At 44.6% G+C, this 19,295-nt stretch overlaps 1 protein-coding gene across 4 annotated transcripts in view; it reads right to left on the bottom strand.

The window, feature by feature from the left end:
- Positions 1-16,067, bottom strand: part of LOC138548668 (phosphatidylinositol 3-kinase regulatory subunit gamma) — a 37,173-nt gene extending 21,106 nt beyond the window's left edge. Inside the window, exons 1-4 of one of the 4 annotated variants that reach the window (XM_069642292.1) lie at positions 15,710-16,067; positions 4,129-4,237; positions 2,686-2,784; positions 912-1,092 (exon numbers count right to left, since the gene is read on the bottom strand). In XM_069642292.1, coding sequence (XP_069498393.1) covers positions 912-1,092; positions 2,686-2,784; positions 4,129-4,208 — 360 coding nt within the window. In that variant the 5' untranslated portion in view covers positions 4,209-4,237; positions 15,710-16,067. Of the gene's footprint in view, positions 1-911; positions 1,093-2,685; positions 2,785-4,128; positions 4,238-13,347; positions 13,497-14,981; positions 15,687-15,709 lie in introns of those variants that run through there. The other 3 variants (XM_069642289.1, XM_069642291.1, XM_069642290.1) reach the window with 3 other exon arrangements.
- Between the last annotated feature and the right edge of the window lie 3,228 nt (positions 16,068-19,295).

Below are 19,295 nucleotides of genomic sequence, written 5' to 3'. Positions count from 1 at the left end.
CTGTATCCCCTACCAGAGAATGAATAACATTTTAAGATCAGCACTGCTGTAAAGTGACCTTGCACTTCTCACATAAACCCTGATTTATGGAACTGTGCAAAGTCATTTTTACTGCAAAAATGACCATTTGAACTGACTTTGCACTGCAAAAATACACTATGCACAGTTCCATGAATCGGGCTTTGTGTCAGCAGTGCAAAGTCACTTTTCAGCAATACAAAGTCACTTTGAACCGTGCAAGAATTCCACGAGTCGCACCCAAAGCGTTTTTCGGTGGGACTGTACACTGAAATTGCAAACCAAACCCTATGACACCAACTTTTTCCAATTTTAGCATTAATGAGCTACCAAAAGGGTTCCTAAAAAACAGTACTCAAGAGAAGCGCATGTTATTTCAGTTTAAACTAAAAATAAATTAAAACGTATTCATTCCGATTACATTAGTAGCAGCACCATTTGAAAAAGATCTCAATTACTCTTGCAGATTGGCTTAAAGATGAATTTAAAGTCAATAAAGCAGACATGTTGTATCTACAAAGAAGGGCAGGGGTGGGATGAGCTCAGATAATAAAACACGACTTTGCATACTCACAAAGAAAGATCAATGTGTACTCTTTTGGCCTGATTTACAACGCGTTTTTCAATGGGATTGCACCATTGTAAAACGCTTTTCTATACCGGGCCTTTGTCTCCCAAACGTAGGGAGAACAAACACAGGCCCTTGCCAAATTCCTGACCGCAGTTGTTTCAAGGCACAGTACAAATCGCACATATCCGGAATCAGTGGGAGTCAGAAGGACCACCATTTGGCAAGTAGTTTGCTCATCAAGTAACATATTTATGGCTCTTATGTCACACATTATGCTTTCAACTCCATACTGAAAAATCGGGAAGCACCTTTGAAAGCTCACCTGTTGGAATCTGGATACTGGGTACGTCAGCTTCAAATCCAGCTTAGGGTTGTACTGGGAAAGGGACTCATGACGGTAGTGGTTAATCAGCTCCACAACAGAATTAAATGTCAGTGGGTCCGAAAAGCCGAATTTGCCATCTCGATGATAAATCTTGATGAGTTTATTATTGCCACCCTTCCTACAAAATAAAAATGGACTTTACAACTGTCTCTACATTTCATGAAGTGCAATTACTTATAACATAGGCTCTGAGGTTGTGCACTATATTATTTCTAAGAAACTGCTAGATTTGTATAGCTGGCGATCATCAGGGTTTTAAATGACCAAGATATGCAAACCTGGCAACGAAGATTAGATTTTTGGATTTTGCAGCATTAAACTTGCAAACAATTTCTGCCCCAGAGCAGGTATGTAACATGGCAACTGTGACCCTCCATCTTTAGTTGGGTTATAGAAAGCCCTTCATAAGCTCACACATGATTCACAACATTACACAAGCAAAAGCTGGAAAAAATATGCTGCCTCTAAACTGTAAATTCTGGAGACATTTACGATGTTCTCGGCTTGAAAACTGTTCACTTTTTATCATTGGCTCCCTCTTTATTCTCTGATCCCAAACATGTACTAACTTCTATAAAACTGTTTTATTTGATATAATTGTACATAGTTCAAAAAGAACTTTTACAATCAACATTACAAAAAGAAAGACATAAAATATACTTTAGTATCATAGATCTATAAAATCTATAAAATATCATTACTCACAATAAAACACAAATCAGACAAAATTTGTGAACAGGGTTTGCTTCCTGATCCTGTTCCTTCATTTCCATACAGCAGCTCATCAAAACCATTCACAGTACAGTGTTATATTGGTCTAACACACCAAGGTTTGCCCGTATATGGTGCGCCCATGATACTTATAACAAATTTGCTTACCATGAGTCATATGTCTCCTGACCCTATAGAGTGCTAAGAGAACTTTCATAGACTCTGTATGTATTTGTTCAAAAACATCTTTTTTTACATAAGCTATGGGTGTCGTGTTGCAGTCTAGTCCATCAGGGGTTTATCTAGAACATATAAGTTTTACTTTAATGTGTTCAGGTGCATTCATGGAGAGCTGATGAGATGCTTTATGGTGTCCAAGGCACCGTACCATTTTGGAGCCGTCCTAACTTACAACAGGGTAAAATCTGAGGTTATTTAGGCCAAAATATCACCTCCTGGGGTCTGTGTTCTGCCGTCCACTCCCCTGCCCCGAACACTGATTAGAAATGCTTTATTGTGGCACCAACATGCTATTGCTACACACCATCATCCTGCTGTCAACCATGTTAACACTGTTCTCTTCAACTGTGATTCTCCTTCCCTACCATGCATTTCATTACACTTCTGACATCACTCTTTTGCTCATTTTCCCCAATGGTTGTTCCTTCAGCCTAGGGTCTTGCAACAGAAACTACAAGATCATGTCAAAAAAGGGGGGTTTCCCTATTAGCCAGCGTCTGCCTCAATAAGGAAAAATTGAGCCTGCAATACCGACTTTGAATTGAAACATTTTCCACGTTACATTTCCTTAAAGGCCGAGTGCCTGATCTACAAAGTGTGTTTCAATGAGATTTTCCCATTGAAAGGTGCTTTTGTAAATTAGGCCCATGGCTCTATAACAACCTGTCACATTGGTATAGCACGTTTCAGAAGGTTCTAGGCTCAGGTGAGCTTCAAAAATCTCAGAAAAAACACAGGTAAGCCCTCTCCAAGTCCATACCTCAAGGTGAGTGTATAGTCTCCGTGGATCTTTGTGGAGGCATCTCGCACCAGGAAGGTTCCATCGGGCATGTCCCGTAATTTATCATTCACCTCTTCCCTGAATGAAGCAGAGGGGAAACAGCCGATTAGATGGATAGGACGACAATCGCAATCCAGAGCAGATTCACTCCAAAAATATTATTTCCAAGTACAAAAGTCTCATTTGCCAAATACCAGTCAATGGAAAGGAAACAATCATCTCATTTTAGGGTTCTGTGCTCAGACGAAGTTGGTGTGGTGGAGTAGGGGCGGTGGCACTATTTCTATTGAGGCACTGTGGTTTGGGCAGGTTTGAACTTATTCAGTTTAGAAAAAGCAAAGCTGCACTTGACCACTATTTAGAAAATTAGGCTTTTTTAGGGAACAGACGCAGCTGTGTGATCAGAGTAACCATGGAGTGCACAACCTTTCAGTGTTGGGTTTAGGTTTGAGTAAGGCCAAGCAGCCTTAATTAGGACACATCAGACTCTCTGAACGAACAGACATACTGCAGTATATTGCTTCAGTATACATTGTAAGATAACTGTTTGCGCCTTCACCTGCACTAGCCCAATTCTTATTTTACAGAGATAAAAAACGAATGTGTTGCGTCAAGTTAAAAATATTCCATTTCAATGAACACATTGTCACATTGTTATGAGGTCATAATACAGATCAAGATGTGCCTGGTTACATACAATCGGCTGCCCACAAGTTGTCCAATAGCTAGCTGCACTTACCCAAGACTCCAACATAGAGATGACACCAAGGGCCCGATTCATGGAATTTCTTGCACAGTTCAAAGTGACTTTGCACTGCCGACACAAACCCTGATTCATGAATCTGTGAAAAGTGTATTTTAGCAGTGCAAAGTTCATCTTGTACTGCAAAAATGGCGTTGCACCGACCTTGCACTGCAAACATACACTTTGCACAGTTCCATGAATCGGGTTTGTGTGAGCAGTGCAAAGTCACTTTGAACTGTGCAAATATTTCCATTAAATCTAGCCCTAAATGTATATTTCCGGTATTCTCGTAAGGGAAATGGTGGACAAATCAAAGTTCACAAGTTACAGTGGAATTCGAGTATTTGCACGGACAGTAATGGCTTATTAGCGAACGTGCATGAATTTATTGGGTGATGGCGGAGGATGGGACTCAACCGTGAAAGCCATGGTGCAAATTAGTAACCTCTATCTCGGACAGAAACACCAGACCTTGCTGAAAAATAGTAATGCACATTGGAAAAGAAATATGTCCGGCCTAAAAAAAATGTTTTTGAGGTGGGAGGTTCTCAGTAGTCATTAGTTTTTCAAACAGTATTTCTTTGGTCTTTAATAAAATCCATTTCAGATATTGCACACTGGTAGTTAATCATGGAGAGTATCAGTAGTTTAAGGGATAGTCCTGTAATGGCAGTTACCTTGAAATATCCCCCCAGTACCACTCGGCCTCTTGCAACAAACTGGTGCCGTCCTTTATTTCAGTCGTGCTTGCTGGCATCGTTGGTTTAGAAGGTTTTGGAGGAAGTGCTGCAAGTCAGAAAAACACAAAATGATCTAACAACTCAATAATCTAAGTGTAATCCAACTATATGCATGGGATTCAAATGTGCAAGAGATTTCTATTTGTGCACAGCCAACTTTCCTTTAACACAACATTGATGAAACACAAACAAGGTTTTCAGTGTTCCCAATAACCATACTATCATTCTACGGTGCACGTACGTCATTGAAACCCGCTTCTGTAAAATTAATTGAATTAACCCAATCAACGTTGAAGGCGTTGATGGGTGAGGAGTAGGGAGGAAAACCCTAAACATGTCTGCTAGTATTTCTGCACTGGCATGAGCACTATACATTTTTCAAACGTCTCGTACATTAAAACAGACAATATATCAATGACTGTTTCCCAAACTCCCCAGAAAAATCAAGTGAATTTGTACACATACTACTCATGCAGGATTGGCATGCATTTCTGGACCCCCCTCATCTCATATTTTCTTTGGCAAGTGCAGAAATATTTTCTTAGGCCAAATTTAAACGAGAGACTTTGTTTTGTTGCACCCCGCCCCTAGAAACTTGAAAACTGGCTGAATAGAGCATGCAATGTGTAAACGGAACTCATCTAGGCACACACTCAGGTATTCATCTGGAGAATCAATGACCCATCGACCCCACTTGCTCTCCAGCTTTGCTTTTATTTAAGCAATAATACCCGATCAGGTGAGGCATTAAGGGTCAGGTAAAGAAGCAGGGCGTAAGTTAGAAACCGTTAACGTCAACACCTGGGAAATTACCTGTCTGGTAATGTCCACCCTGCAAGGGGTATATTGCAATTCAGGTAGAGAAAAAGCTACAATTCAAGATGGCAGCCATGGATTGGCCAGAAGGAAACTACATGAAGCCCCTTCTCCTTTTCCGTGGCGCCTATTGCCGTGGCAGGAACGCGTCAGGATCTGTTCCTGGTGCCGGCAAGGGACATGGCGCAAAGATGGATGGGTAGGGAATGCGGCAGAGCGCACTTACCAGATTCCTGGAGGAGAGATGGCCGCCTCGAACTTTGAGGAATCTCGGAGCAGGGTTTTTTCACTGTGTGGTAAAGCCCCCGTTCTGAGCCTCTTGGTTGACTAGGAGGCTGCCATGCCCCCCTCGTCGGGTACTAATTTTCAATATTGTGCCGCCTTGTTTCTGATGACACAAGCCCTTTTTGATAAGTCGACTGTTATTAAGCTACATGGCTCTTCATTGAAGTTCGAGTGTTCATAGTACCTGCCCAATTGAGTACTTTCTTTGCTAGGACAATGCTAGTTCCCATCACGTACACATAGTAGGAATTGTTGGGTATTCTCACAAAGCCTGTTAGAACAACAACTCCTGAAGGCTGTATTTAGCAGCAACTTCTAGTTGGTTATGCATTCGAGACTAGATATGGGTATAGTCATGAACAGTCATATTGTGACATTTTCGAAATAAACTGCACCATGTTCAACCTCCACCCTTACCATGCATTGTGAAAGAATAGATGTGTGCAAAATGGCGGTGCTCCCTAGGGAAAGCTTTGTAAAAGCATGCAAGCCTGTGACATTATACTTTTGCAAAACTAAGAACGTTTTGAGCAGGAACATACTATCAATGCAAAATATTTTGGATTTCCCTTCAGTGGTTCTTTTGCAGATATTTTGAGTGGAATTGTTGAAAGTAGATTCTGATTAGGGTTCCGTTTTTTACCCCTTCTTAAATAATTACATCACATCGAATTCCACAGACCTATCTGAACCTGCATAATGAGCCGAGTTCTAAGCAGAAGGTACAAGGTCGAGCTGGGGAAAAAAGGGGCCAATTTTAGGGATTTATAATTTACTAGGTTTGGCAGCAAATTGATCAATTTCAACCCGGGTGAATTTAGGGCAACGATGTGAGAAACAGTGCTTTTTAAAGTAACATTAGTCAAATTTACAAGCAGCACAGAAAGGGCCCAATTTACTTTTTACAATAGTGGAATCTCATTGAAAAACGCTTTGTTAATCAGGACGTATGTGTTCAAAGTGGTCCACATTTGACCCCAAATCTGGCCCACGCAAGTTTGTCAATGTGGATAATCAGGCATTGCATTGTAGGCCAGTCCGAACCTACAAGTCTGACCTTCACAGTAAGCCTGTTATTTCGTAAAAGAATGCACTCGAACGCACTGTGGGATATGTATGCTACAAGTAGCTAACTATATGCAAGTCTGTAAATTTTCCCCTAACTAAGAATAATGTGCTTATTTTATGTGGCGCCGACAGTTAAACGTAGCTTCTCTTACCTAACTAAATTGTATGAATGTACTGTAAAGTGCTATTGCATGGACATCTATCGGCTGCCTCATTGTGAGGAATAAAATTAGTGATTAGGCTAAATGTCATGAGTTAAGCCCAACCAGGAACTAAACTTGTAACCTTTAAAGCACACACAGGTTTTCTTTCCCATATCATTGTTTAACCAACGGTAAGTTAACTGTGTAACTGCGTAAATCAGAATAGAGAAGAGAAAATCAGACTGTCAGAAAATCTATTAGCTAAACGTTCAGGTCTGTAAGCCAGTTACAATGAAGGGTTACTGCATCTGCAAATGACAGGAAACAAGAAGGGGAGACTAGGGACGTCAGACAATGTCTTTCATCAATCAAAATGTGCTTAAATGTGTGCCGCTGAGCTGGTTGTTTATTTATTTTTGATTCTTAGGCGCCGCTGGCAAATAGGTTGCTTCAGGGAGCTGATTTCAGTGGGATATGGCGTGTTACAGTCATGCTTACACAAATAGCAGGCGGTTTGATACTGCCTCAAAGACGTACCCAAAGATGTTGCAGTTTTACTTAAAAAAAGGGCCTTAAGAAAGGCGTGTCGTTGAACAGTAATCTCTACTATTTAGGCCGTTCCCTCGTGCTTTTTTATCTAGCCGCCATGAATATTTCCAAATGTAATATCACTCTGCAAGGATGAAAGGCCTTGTCTGGGACAAGTCAGGATTCAACCGTGACTTGGTGCACAGGTCTCAGCTGTGCTAGCCCGGCAGGCTTTCGAGCTATCTATCCATTGAATTTTCGGATGCTGTTGGAGCGAGAAATTAAATCTTTTCCTAGCATTTTTGGTAGAGTAGTGAAAGAGTTTGCGCAGAGGCATCCGCGCTGAGAACTTGTCTAACGTCGCTGGTGCGGCCGCAGGGACTCCGCGCATGAGCAGTCGCGAGCATGCAGTTTGCTCGTTAGTAACCTCGCTCGCCCCGCCCCGCTCCTCCCCCAACCTGCTCTCTGAGCTAAACCCCGTTCCCAAATCAGATGTCGCTGGCAAAACTAATCTCTGAATGGAGACAGGCGGGCGGCCAATCAGCGCGCGCCGCTCGCATGGCATGTTCCTGACGCGGCGCTCGAGCCGTGCAGTTACCGCAGGTAGAGATGAGGCGGGCGGGACCTGCCTACTCTGTCCTCCCACGGACTGGAACCGGCGACAGCTTAGCACGGGGGCCTGCCGAGGCCACAGTCGCAAGCTGCACACCTAAAGGTAGAAAAGCCTCGGGCCCCGCTGGAGATATGTGGGGCCCGTTTCCATGCTGGGAAGGGGAGGGGCTTCTTAGAGCGAAAGCAGCCTGAGGCACGCTGGGTGTTGGGTGCAGACATTACAATGGCGGCAACGATAAGGTTAATAGCCGCCGATTATCACAATAGCCCAGCGGATAGCTTATACACTAAATGCCCATTGAATAGCTCTAAACCCTTCTTTGACAGCAAGTGGCTCATATTGGGGAAGCAGTGTTTGAAGGCAATGATATATTCCATGAGAAGTGAAAATACAGCTTGCAATGCAAGTGCACATTTAAGCACCAGAACGAAAATAGAGAAATAATATATTGCTGGTTTCCAAGACTACGGACTGGCAAAATGGTGGCAGTTGCTGCCATCCCCACCCCCAGGCTTGAGGCTTCTTTGATCTGAAAAGATTAAAAGACCCGAACGCGGATGAGTCCTCTGGGAGCAGAGCTCCCAAACATTCTCACCCACTCCCATGGGCAGGAATCCATGTCCATTGGGTACAGAACCACTAGCTGCACTCCCGCGGGCAACAACTGCAGGAATTTAGGCAAAGGGTCGTAGTCCAGAGATACATGGAGCAGTCTGACAGGCAGCACCTACATTAATTCCACCCCAGCAGCTATAGAGCTATAGCAGCTCTCTGCTTCAAGGAGCACTTCTGTTGACAATAGTAGTAGTAGTGCGTCATCTGTATAGTGCCTTTCACCATTGGTATGGTCACAACAGCAGCTACAGTAGCTTGGCCTATCGAGTACTGGGTTCAGCTTCAAGCACACAATTTGCCACAAGGAGGACTCTTACATGCCAGTGCCCCGGCCTACCACCCAGACCACAAGGTGGACACCTAGGGGCAGCAGCTAAAGGAATGCAAACACACAGTCCATTCTCACCACCAAACAGCCTCGGAAAGCAGGGAACATTGGTTGGTTACAACGCTCAGACCCACTTCTCTGCCACATGGTTCATTATTATAGACAGCAGCCTAGGCCCATATGGTACAGAGTCTAGGAGCCCTACCAGACACCACAGGCACTGCGACGGGCATAATCCAGAGTCCAGCACTTCTGCTAAAATGTAAACTGCTTACACTACTGCGGCCTATACTGTACAAGACTCAAGACTCTATGCCACAACTGGACCTCTACAGACGGACCCATGCTCGCCACCCATGAACTTGGGCACATTGGGTCAGAGCACAGTAATCATACAAACCCTGGTACTATGTAAGAAGGAATGGCGTAAGATTATGGACCCTTGAATCTTTTAAAGCATCTTTCAAAAGAAGATACAAAGAGGAGATGCATCTGGGATGAGGTAAATACGAAAGTATCTGCAAAGGGCTTTTTTAAATTCATTTAGGCTCCAAGCAGAGGGGAGCACTTGACAGAGCATTTCTTTTATGTGGCAGGTGCAATTTAAGCATGTGGTTCCGGCATTGTGTGTGAGAGTCTGGTTACGACCAGATTACAGAAACCAGCATCTGAAACGGGTGGGAAGAATACGATTCGGGACCATGGCAGATGAAATTCAGGAAGGGTGCCACAACAACGCAATTCAAGGTTCCATTACTTCGAAGTAATTCCTTCGAAAAAACGAATCGAACTTATTTTTGTCCTTTAGGGGGATGGCCCCCAAACCTCCCCTTTTCCTAAATTAGTAAGCCTACCACAAACCCCTGCCCACCCTTGTTAACCCCCTAACCCCACCCCCCAGATAATTCAAAGGAATTACTTTTAAGTAATTCCTGTCTGTGAAACAGGATACCCAATTTAATGTGGCTGCTGGGGGTGCCACTAGTAGAGAGGAACTATGGGATGACATTGTATCGCTAAAAACAATTTTAACCTCACCTTAAGGAAGAGGATGCCAAAATGGAAGTTCAAATTGGACAAAATGTACCCCTGATATAAAAGCTTTTATCAAAAACCAGGTTGGGAATTTAGACCGCATCTGCCTAACATTTACAGTCATGGGCTGACAGCTTCGAGTAGTCGAACTATGAAAGACAGCTAAACAATATAAACTGTTGCCAGCACAAAGAAGTCATTGACTAATTCCGAACCAATCAAAATCCTCAGAAAACAAACACCATCATGATAACGATCCCTCCCTCGATCTTTAAGGCTTAAAAAGTAGTCATCACAGCAAGATCGGGTAGGTTGTTGCATTATTGCGGGCGGTATGGCACTTGGATTCTTTTTTTGAAGCCCAGAGGACCACAGCAGATACTGCCAGATGTCTGGGAAATCCAATGCATGTGTACCATTCCAATTGGCTATCCACCTCGATGTATACAACTTGAAGAATTTGATAGGATTGATCTACAGCAAGGATTGGAAGATGACAATAACCCGTCTTCCACATTTGCACTGGACACTTCATTTGCAATGACGTAATGTCTTAGTGGCTGCGCGGATAATGTTAGCATGAGCAAGAGCGATGTGGAGATGCATCAAGCTCAACATCTTACAGTTATGCATTAGTTTGCTGTAATTCAACACTCAACTTTAATGAAAAAATACAACGTATTTCCAAATACAAAAACAAACTCTAGTATATGCCATTATAACATACCCAGTCAATTGCTCCATACTATTCATACACAACAAGTTATGACGGAGGCAAAAAAAAATCAGTGATATGAACATCACAGCTGGGCTATAAAGAGCTACTTATCCGGGCAAAAGAAAGTATTATGCAATGACTCACCAACTCAAACATTCCCCCGCATAAAGATTGTGCTGGAGATTGTGAACGGAGCCCTTTGTAGTGGCAGACTGCACACAAGAAGCCACAGACTGTAAAACGACAAGACACCCCCATTGTGCGATGATGGACGGCACATAAGGGACTGTAAATGTCTGCAGTGATGCTATTAAGGGCTATGAAAGGGGATTTTTACTAGTGTTAAGTTCATGAGTGCACCAGTTTCTGGTCTACATAACATTCAAGTTGCCATCTACATCGGCAGCTGTTACTGGGTGGCACAGACCCTTGCTGCTTAGTGGTACAGGCAAATGTCACCCAATCACATAGGGAAGCGCAGCTCCGTGGAGCAACGTGATGTTGCATATAGGTCTAAGACGTGCCCAGTGGTCTGTTGCTTCCAAGCAAGGTTTACCCAATAAATATATTATAATAATAGTCATTTAGATTCCTGCTCGAAAATAGGTGTGTTGCACAAAGGGTGGAACCTATCAGAAGGCGAGAATACAATATGTAGTGCACGCTATTCATTATGTCAAAAAGATTCCATCTCATTGGATGGAATTTAGAACGGGAGCAGCGTCTACTGTTGCAGGAAACCTAAATGTGGCACGGTGGTGACAACATCCACTGAAAACAATCGCAGGACAGCTGAAACGTGGATGAAGGATTGCAGTCCTGCAACAGCTCCATGAGCAAGCACGGTGCTGTGTATATGTATGAATATTTGCCAGAAACATGCGGAATCTACTGTTTCTCAGCCTTGTGCACACTTGATGAGATGTTTAAGATATTCATTTCCCATGCTAACCACATTGGTGCACAAGACCCTTGCAACAAAGAACGGCTTGATGAGGTCTTAAAGTAGTGGTGCATTAGAAACAATTCCTAAATGTAACCCTACCCATACGACCAGCGGACATGGGCACATCTTCAGTTCACAGGAACGTGGATGTTAAACTACTCCTCCAAGTGGCACAAACAACGCACGTGTTAATATTATCCAGCAAAAAAGACACACTAGACACGTCTTAACTTTCACTTGAGCAAATCTAGAAAGTAAGAAAAACACTGAAATAACTTCAGCTTTTGTAGATTTTCGGAATATTTCAGTCAGTTGAGATTCTGGATCTCCCTTATATACTCCGAATTGACAGATAACCAGCAACCCTTCATTAGAAGTCAGTGGGTTGCCATGACTTAAAAGATATGCACAAGCCTACAGACAATGTGGACTTCTCTGCAGTGCTTCGCACAAGAACAGCCATAGCTATGGTTAAAGCAAACATGGCATTGCATGGTTGCCGTGGAAACTTAAAAAGGCCACTATAAATACAAGACCAGTTAAATTGCATCTGGTTAAACTAGCAAGCTTTTTAACTTGGAATATTATTAAAACGACAAACGGTGCCCGCTGTGCTACACCCTTTTAGGGCAGAGGTGGGGGTCAGATATCCCAATACACCATAACTATCTAGGATTATTTAAAGTTAACTAATCCCTTATTTTAGAGTTGTTCTGTTTGGAGTATTATCTGAGACGATGGCCCATCAGTCCATACATTAATCAGCAACTCCAAATTCAAGCTGAGGAAGACAGAAAAGAGCAGTTCACGTTATGAATACAAACATCTAGGCTGTTGAGGCTTCCAGCAGAAGTGCCTGGTTAGGTTTGCCTGTGGCTAGACATAAAGCAGCCTAAAGCAGCCTTCTCCTCGGGCTTCCCAAAGTGCTGGGGGCAGGCAATAGACAGCCACTTTGCAATAGTTGTGGAGTGGGTGACTAGCTAAAGAAAGACTGCAACAAAGTTATGATTTAGCAATCCTCAGTAGGCCCGCCCCCCAACCAGTGCAACCAGTACACAGAAGGCATAAAAATGTGGGCCGATACATGGAGCACCGCGCTAAAAATGTCATGAATCGGGCCCTTCGAGTGTAATACTGTACACTCATTATTATCTTATTATCATATATGGTGCAATACAAACCTAACATATAACCCACAGACAACTAGATAGGTTATAGTGCGTATTTACCATTCCATTTTAAAGAAGTCGTTGGAAAAGGCACGCAATCACAAATTAACATTGGATGGTGACGTACACTAGTTTACCCAAATAAACTAGCTTTCCTGAACGTTGCAAAGAATGCTACATGTGTCCCAGAAATGCCTGAAAGTAGCATAAAAGTAGGCATCTGCATATCCAGCTGCCATTAACTTCAGGAGAAAGGGCCGGCCTCGCCAGCCAGCTGTAAAGTCTTTGTGCCGGAGGTTGGCTCCCTTTGATGGCTGGCATGTGCCCGCGCCAGCTCTGCCTTCATACTCGGGGCATTATTGCCCCTTTCCTGTGCCTGCTGTGTCCACACACTGGCCGATTCAGGAGCAGTCTCGAGCGCGCGGTGCCAACAGGAAAGGCAATGTTTGCTCACCTGCACCGGGTCCCATTTCTAGGAGGAGAGAGGGCAGCTCTGAACTTTTCAGGTCATACAAACAAGGGCCCAAAAACAGCTCAGACATCAGTAGCGTGCCCAATATGAAAGGAAGTCAAGTTATGCGGGTTCACTCGGGCGCAGAGACGGACACATTAAGATTTAACACACGCCAAAGAAACAAAAAAAACATCATATCTAGTTGCACTAACATGCAGATACAATGAACCATTTAATACAACATATAACAGGTGAAAATATATGAACCATCACACGAGGCACTACATGGACAACTAGCCAGCACAACTCACTAAGCTTTAATCCTGATAAACAAAAACGTGAAATATATCCCCCGAACCTATCGAGAAAAGGCGTCATCTCTTGGCAGATTCTAAGAGCACCCAGGCAGGTTGCTATGATCTAGGTGGGCATTCTTACCATTCACCGGTGCATCTCAGGAGCTGCCCGAGCCTGCAGGAACGGGGAGTGCGAGAGCAGTGCTGGCAAGAGATAGATGGGAGAGGACCCCCCGATGATGCATGCACACACTAAAGAACCACTGGCACCCAACACCTACACCTAGTCGATCCTTCCTCTCCACAAAAAAAGAGGGAGGGAGGGGGGCAAGAGCTTACATCGGTATAAATCTCCAGCGCCCCCTCCCCCCACCGCAATTTCTGGCGAGAGGCTGGAAAGGTGACATCATTCCGAGGGACTGCGAGCGCGCACAGTGCGTGCATGCATGCAACGCAGGAACAGGTGGACAGATCCGCAGGCAGAAGGCGCAGGACAGGTCCACAGCCAGAGATAGGATGCAGGCAGAAGGCGCAGGACAGGTCCACAGCCAGAGATAGGATGCAGGCAGAAGGCGCAGGACAGGTCCACAGCCAGAGATAGGATGCAGGCAGAAGGCGCAGGACAGGTCCACAGCCAGAGATAGGATGCAGGCAGAAGGCGCAGGACAGGTCCACAGCCAGAGATAGGATGCAGGCAGGAGGCGCAGGACAGGTCCACAGCCAGAGATAGGATGCAGGCAGAAGGCGCAGGACAGGTCCACAGCCAGAGATAGGATGCAGGCAGAAGGCGCGGGATGGATACACAAGCGCGCACTTCAGATGGTGCCCCCATTTCTGCACTCAACCCCATGCATTTGGCATAAAAATAACCATGCAAAACTATATCCGCGGGCACGTACGTACACACAGCAAGTATACCCGGGTCAGACTGGGGATCGCCAAAGGCAGCGGCCAGGCACTAGATGCCAGTGCAGTGGCATAGCGCCTGTACCCACAATGATAGGATGGGAGCACCCCCACATTCTTAAGTCATAATTGGGGTAAAGCGTAGCTTTAAGAGAACAGGGAATAACCTGATACATTTGTATATTAATGCATTTATAAAAACAGACATAGAGCAGGTATTTCTTGGGCGCAGTGGGGGCTCAAAAAGTGTGGGGGGCGTTTACATGCAATCCCCTCTCAGCGTTTCTCATATTTTAGAGAGGGCACAGTGATGCCAGATACAATCAGCAGGGGATTGATTTTAACATCCTTGTTAAGTAGGCACGGTTGCATTTGTGGGGGTAGGAACAATTATTACTCAGCAGAAAGCGTGCCACCCGAGTTACAGTAAAATAAGTGGGGGTGGGGGCGAGACCGGTGGCATGTGGATTACCCCTCCTTTTGAGAACAATGCCAACGTTTTACACTAATGTAGTGATAGAAAACCCCGAAATGTTAAGTCCCCCACAACTTTGCATAGGGCATGCATGCATAAACATTGCAGCACCCGTGCCTATATATTCGCGAACAATTACACACGTTTGAGGGGCGGGGGGGGTTACAGTCAGAACTTGAATACCAAATAATCATATACTGCAGGTGGAAGTTTTTTTTTCTTCTTACATTTTTCTAAACCCACCATGAATATATGCATAGATAATGCCGGGCGCACACCCCCATATATGTGCAAAGTTTGCAGAAACCGGCGCCCCCGGCACGAAAGTAAAGCTATCGGGGAAGGAAAGGTGAGCAGAAGCTCCTGGGCTCCCCCGGCCCCCTTTTTTTGCGTACCTGGGGGGTCCATCTCGATGTAGAAGATGAGCTCGGTGGAGTAGGGCAGCATGAGCTCCCTCCAGTCGGCGTCCTCCTGCTCCATGCTCCACACCGTGTTGTACATGACCTGCCCGGCGGCCTGCCAGCCCTGCTCCCGCAGCCGCAGGCAGGAGAGCCCGTCCTCTGCCCGCACGACGTGTGGCATGTATCTCACCCCGGCCGCCGGCTTCCGTGTGCTTCCAACAAAAAATAATAATAATACAGAAACCTCTTCTCTTTCAAACAGTCTCGGGTTGGGAGAATCCTTTGCAAAAAAAACTTGCCTCGGAACTCCTCTTTTGTTCTTAAATATTTATATATATAATATATATAGGTGCGCTAAATTGTGTGGCAGCGAACAAGTGGCCACACAATAGATAGATATATATATATAATGGTCCAATAATTCCACGCAGAAAAGGAAGCGATTTCTTGAAGAATAAAAAAAAAAGTTTTCTCAAATAAATTCTGATCTAAAAAATGTAAATATTACAAAAAAAAAGTCCTGTCGCTGAAACACAGAAACAAACATACATACGTCTATGTATATATATATATATAGAGATAGATATATATATATGCGTGTGACTAACTTATTCTAGAAGGGCATTCTCTGTCAGCTGCAGGGTAGAAGCCAGCTCTACTACCTGCTCCCTTCTCCGGCCCTTTCCTAGCTAGAAGTCATTTTAAGAGGTCGATGAACCAACCGTCAAAACTCTTCGGGATAAACCATTCCGGCAGAAGGGGGGAGACAGTGCCTGGCCGTATTCCAAAGCCACCCCGCGATCTCAGCAGAAGCCACGTTCCTTATTTCCCGTCTGTTTGTAGTTCTATGGGATTTTCGAAGTCAATAACGTTCTTCACGAGGGTCCACGTAAAGGCAAAAGCAGTAACTTGGTTCCGTGTCCCCCCTCCAACAGTCAGGTAGAATGTGCTGATTGGTACGTTCCGAAGCTGCCTTTTTTTTTTATCCTCCTCTGCTTTGGGGCTCGTGCAGCACTCGTTGAAGCGTACGAGCGCAGGAGCCAGCTGGAAGGGGGAGGGAGGAGGAGGAATGAGGAGATTACTTCTCCAGTCTTTGTCTCCGTGCCGAGTCGGTGATTGGTTCAGGGGCTCGACCAATCCGAGGGTGCCAAAGACTACCGGCGTGATGCTCATTGGCCAGAGCGGTTACTAAGAGGGACAAAGGGAAGAAAGGGGGAAAAAAAGAAAATGGCGTATGCCAAAGGGAGGCGGAGACCGGTGGAGGGGAAGGCTGACTGAAAAAAAAGCAGTTTACTGACAGAAGGGGCCTCTCTTTCGCTGTAATTTTTTTTTCGCTCGATCATGACAAAGCCTGTCAGGAGAAGAAAAAAAAGCACAGATGCTTAAGGAGGTGATGCAATCACTGCTTGAATCCGGCAGAATAGAAAGAGACCGCTTTGCCAACTCGTGATTTTATCACGGGTTTTTTTTGCATGATTTTTTGCTAGACACTCACCGACTTGTTCGTAACATATCGCTTCTTTCGCGAGGTTTTCGCCTTAAGGCAGAGCGTTCACCTGTCAGAACATTGCCACCTATCCCTGCTTTCTGCGCGACAATTAAGTTTGAAAATTCAATGTAGCTCCTTTCTCTGCTCCACACATTCGAGTTCACCGCAGAGATGCGCCGCATCCTTCGTCCTCCCTCCTGCCTGACGATGTCCCATGTTCGCAGGTATGTGGCTGAAGTTTCCCTGACAGATTACGCTGGAACATGTATGGAGCATCCGAAAAAGGTGAAGGCGCTATGGAGGAATCCGGTTCGGTGCCTCGACGACCACGACCTCGTTACACACACTTTAACATTTTTCGAAATACCCTTTTAGATAAACCATAGCATAGACCCGCTTGAACGATATCAATTATCCGGTCAGCTCAGGTCTCATTTTATCGCTGTGGGGTTAGGTGACGGTTTGGGGTTACTGTTGGTATGTATTCTTGGGCTCATTTCACCATATATGCACGTAATACTAGTGCAATATATTACAAATGTGCTGGACGCGGACGGCAAAAGGTTCTGTGACCGAACTCCACCTATTTAGTTTAGCCTGCTTTCGCAGCCTGCTCTGTTGAGCTGTTGTGATATCTTTCAGACCTGTGCCCTATCGTATTTCGAAACCCAGAGCTGGGCTTTTTTATACTGTGCTTCTTGATGCGAATAATTCCAGTATGCTCGAAGCATTCGAAAATGTCCTGGCTCCAAATATCCATGCCTTTCAGCTTCATGATGTTGGAGGTGCGTGCATGAGCAGGACATTTAACATGTTTAGCATACACGTTCTTCTTTTACAGTCAACCTTACAAATGCACCGTCATTTTGCAACAGCAGCGCGCGGTTCGCCATCAGATATTCACTATGAAAGAGTCTGAGGCAGTGAAACTTTGTTGGCGTTAATAAACCCTTGGGGCTGGCAACTGGGGATTATAACCAAGGTCGATACATAAAGCACAGACATTAATTATTCACATCTAAACATGTAAATTCCCCAACATATACACATATTCGTAATGATTAGAGGTCTGGAATGGTCTGCTTCTGCGTTCTTCCCAACATTATTAAATCAATACACATCTCCAGAATTCCCCTCTGCTTTTGAGACATTTTAGTTCGCTTTTTTCCCCACTTTTTTTTGTTTCGAGGCTGTTCTGTTCAATGCGTTTAATGAGAAAGTTGGGACTTAAATCTAAAAATGAATCCGCATATGTTGAATTTTTTTAGTGTTTAATGTCAGATTTGTTTAGCCTCTAAGCGCTGTATTATGTGTTTTTCTTACCCAACTCAATTTATAGATGTCGGGGACCACAGCGTTCGTTATTTTGGGATTTATAGCAGTGATTGCACTTTGTGCACATATCTCTAAAGCAATCACTCAACTCACTAAAAAATCAGGTTTTCTCTTTAACATGGTGAAGTGTGATTTCCTGTTACAGAACGAGGGGGCTATAGCTCTGCAGACTGGACGGCAGGCGGTCAGCTGCCACCACACAGTTCTTAGTGGGTGTCTGCCGCTCTCCGACACACAGGTTCCCAGTACTGATTATTCAGCTGTACAAATGCCCGCCCCCAGACATACCCCTCCTCCCACTCTAGGAATATTCGACCAATGGGAGGGTATCAGCTATGCAGAGCCGCGGACGGCTTGATGCTGCTCAGACATGCCCCAGCTTGGCCTTTGAAGCAAAAGAGAGCCCGAACTGCCACTGCCAGGCAACAGGTCGGGCCTGTTCTTTAGTGCACCAAGACTGGAGGGTGTGGAAACGGCCTTATCGTAGGCAACAGCTCAGATTCTGGCTGCAGGGGAAGCGCAAGGAGGCACAGATGAAAGAAGGGGATGCGATATTGCCATGAAGCCATTTCGTCTGCTCGCGGCGCTGTATATACATCAAAACATAAATAAAAGATTGATGAGGCTTGACCTGGCAATGAGATAAAATAAGAGGTATGAGACATATACGGGCTTGGGTCACATGTTAGGAACGATACTGCAGGTTAAGAGACATAATGGAAGTCTGGTGCACTATACCACCAGACTCGAGCAAGTAGGGGCCATGAAGGACGATGCCTAGAAAACAATCAGATGCAAGACTATGCAAGAATAAGAACTAATAAATGACCACGTAACGCAGACTCTGCATCATTATCTTACTGAAAACAACAGCTAGCACCACACTAAAGGTTCTTTGCCGATTGTGTGCTGTAAAATGCATGAAGCCACCTGTGCTGCATATGGTTGGGGGCATCAGAATGAGCAAAGAAGTTCTGAAGTGTCACTGAACCGTCTGTCCTGATGAAGGTGGTAAAAGCTTATATTTTCCACTGACACCGTTTGACTAGTGTGGATATGCAAAACGGAATCGCACCCCCCAGAATGAATACATACATACTTGTACTCCGGAGACCCCCGGCCAGCCCATAGAACCGAGGTTTACTCCGAAGTACTTTAAGACTAGATAGCTGCACCTTTGAGTGGATGGGGTTGCAGATTTATTACTCCAACACCAATCAATAAGGACAACTCAATGGTTTGGCAAAGGGAGACTGTTTAATGACAAGTACAAAAAACGGGGAGTCATGGAAATCAGCAGTGATGCGATAGTCCGTCTCGCTTCAACTCCAACGAACTTCATACAAGCAGTGACATTTATACTCAAAACTCGTCATAATTGATGTGTGCAATTTATTGGTTAGGAAAAGGTAACTTTAATATAGGTACTATATCTGTATATGGTAATGGAGTGAGGGGATTGGGTAAACACTGTCAGGTGGGCG

The sequence above is a fragment of the Ambystoma mexicanum genome, chromosome 1q, assembly GCF_040938575.1.
Source record: "Ambystoma mexicanum isolate Mex_15411 chromosome 1q, UKY_AmexF1_1, whole genome shotgun sequence".
NCBI classification, from domain to species: domain Eukaryota; kingdom Metazoa; phylum Chordata; class Amphibia; order Caudata; family Ambystomatidae; genus Ambystoma; species Ambystoma mexicanum.
Note: the sequence above shows the minus strand (reverse complement) of the source record. Positions and strands in the feature narration are given on the sequence as shown.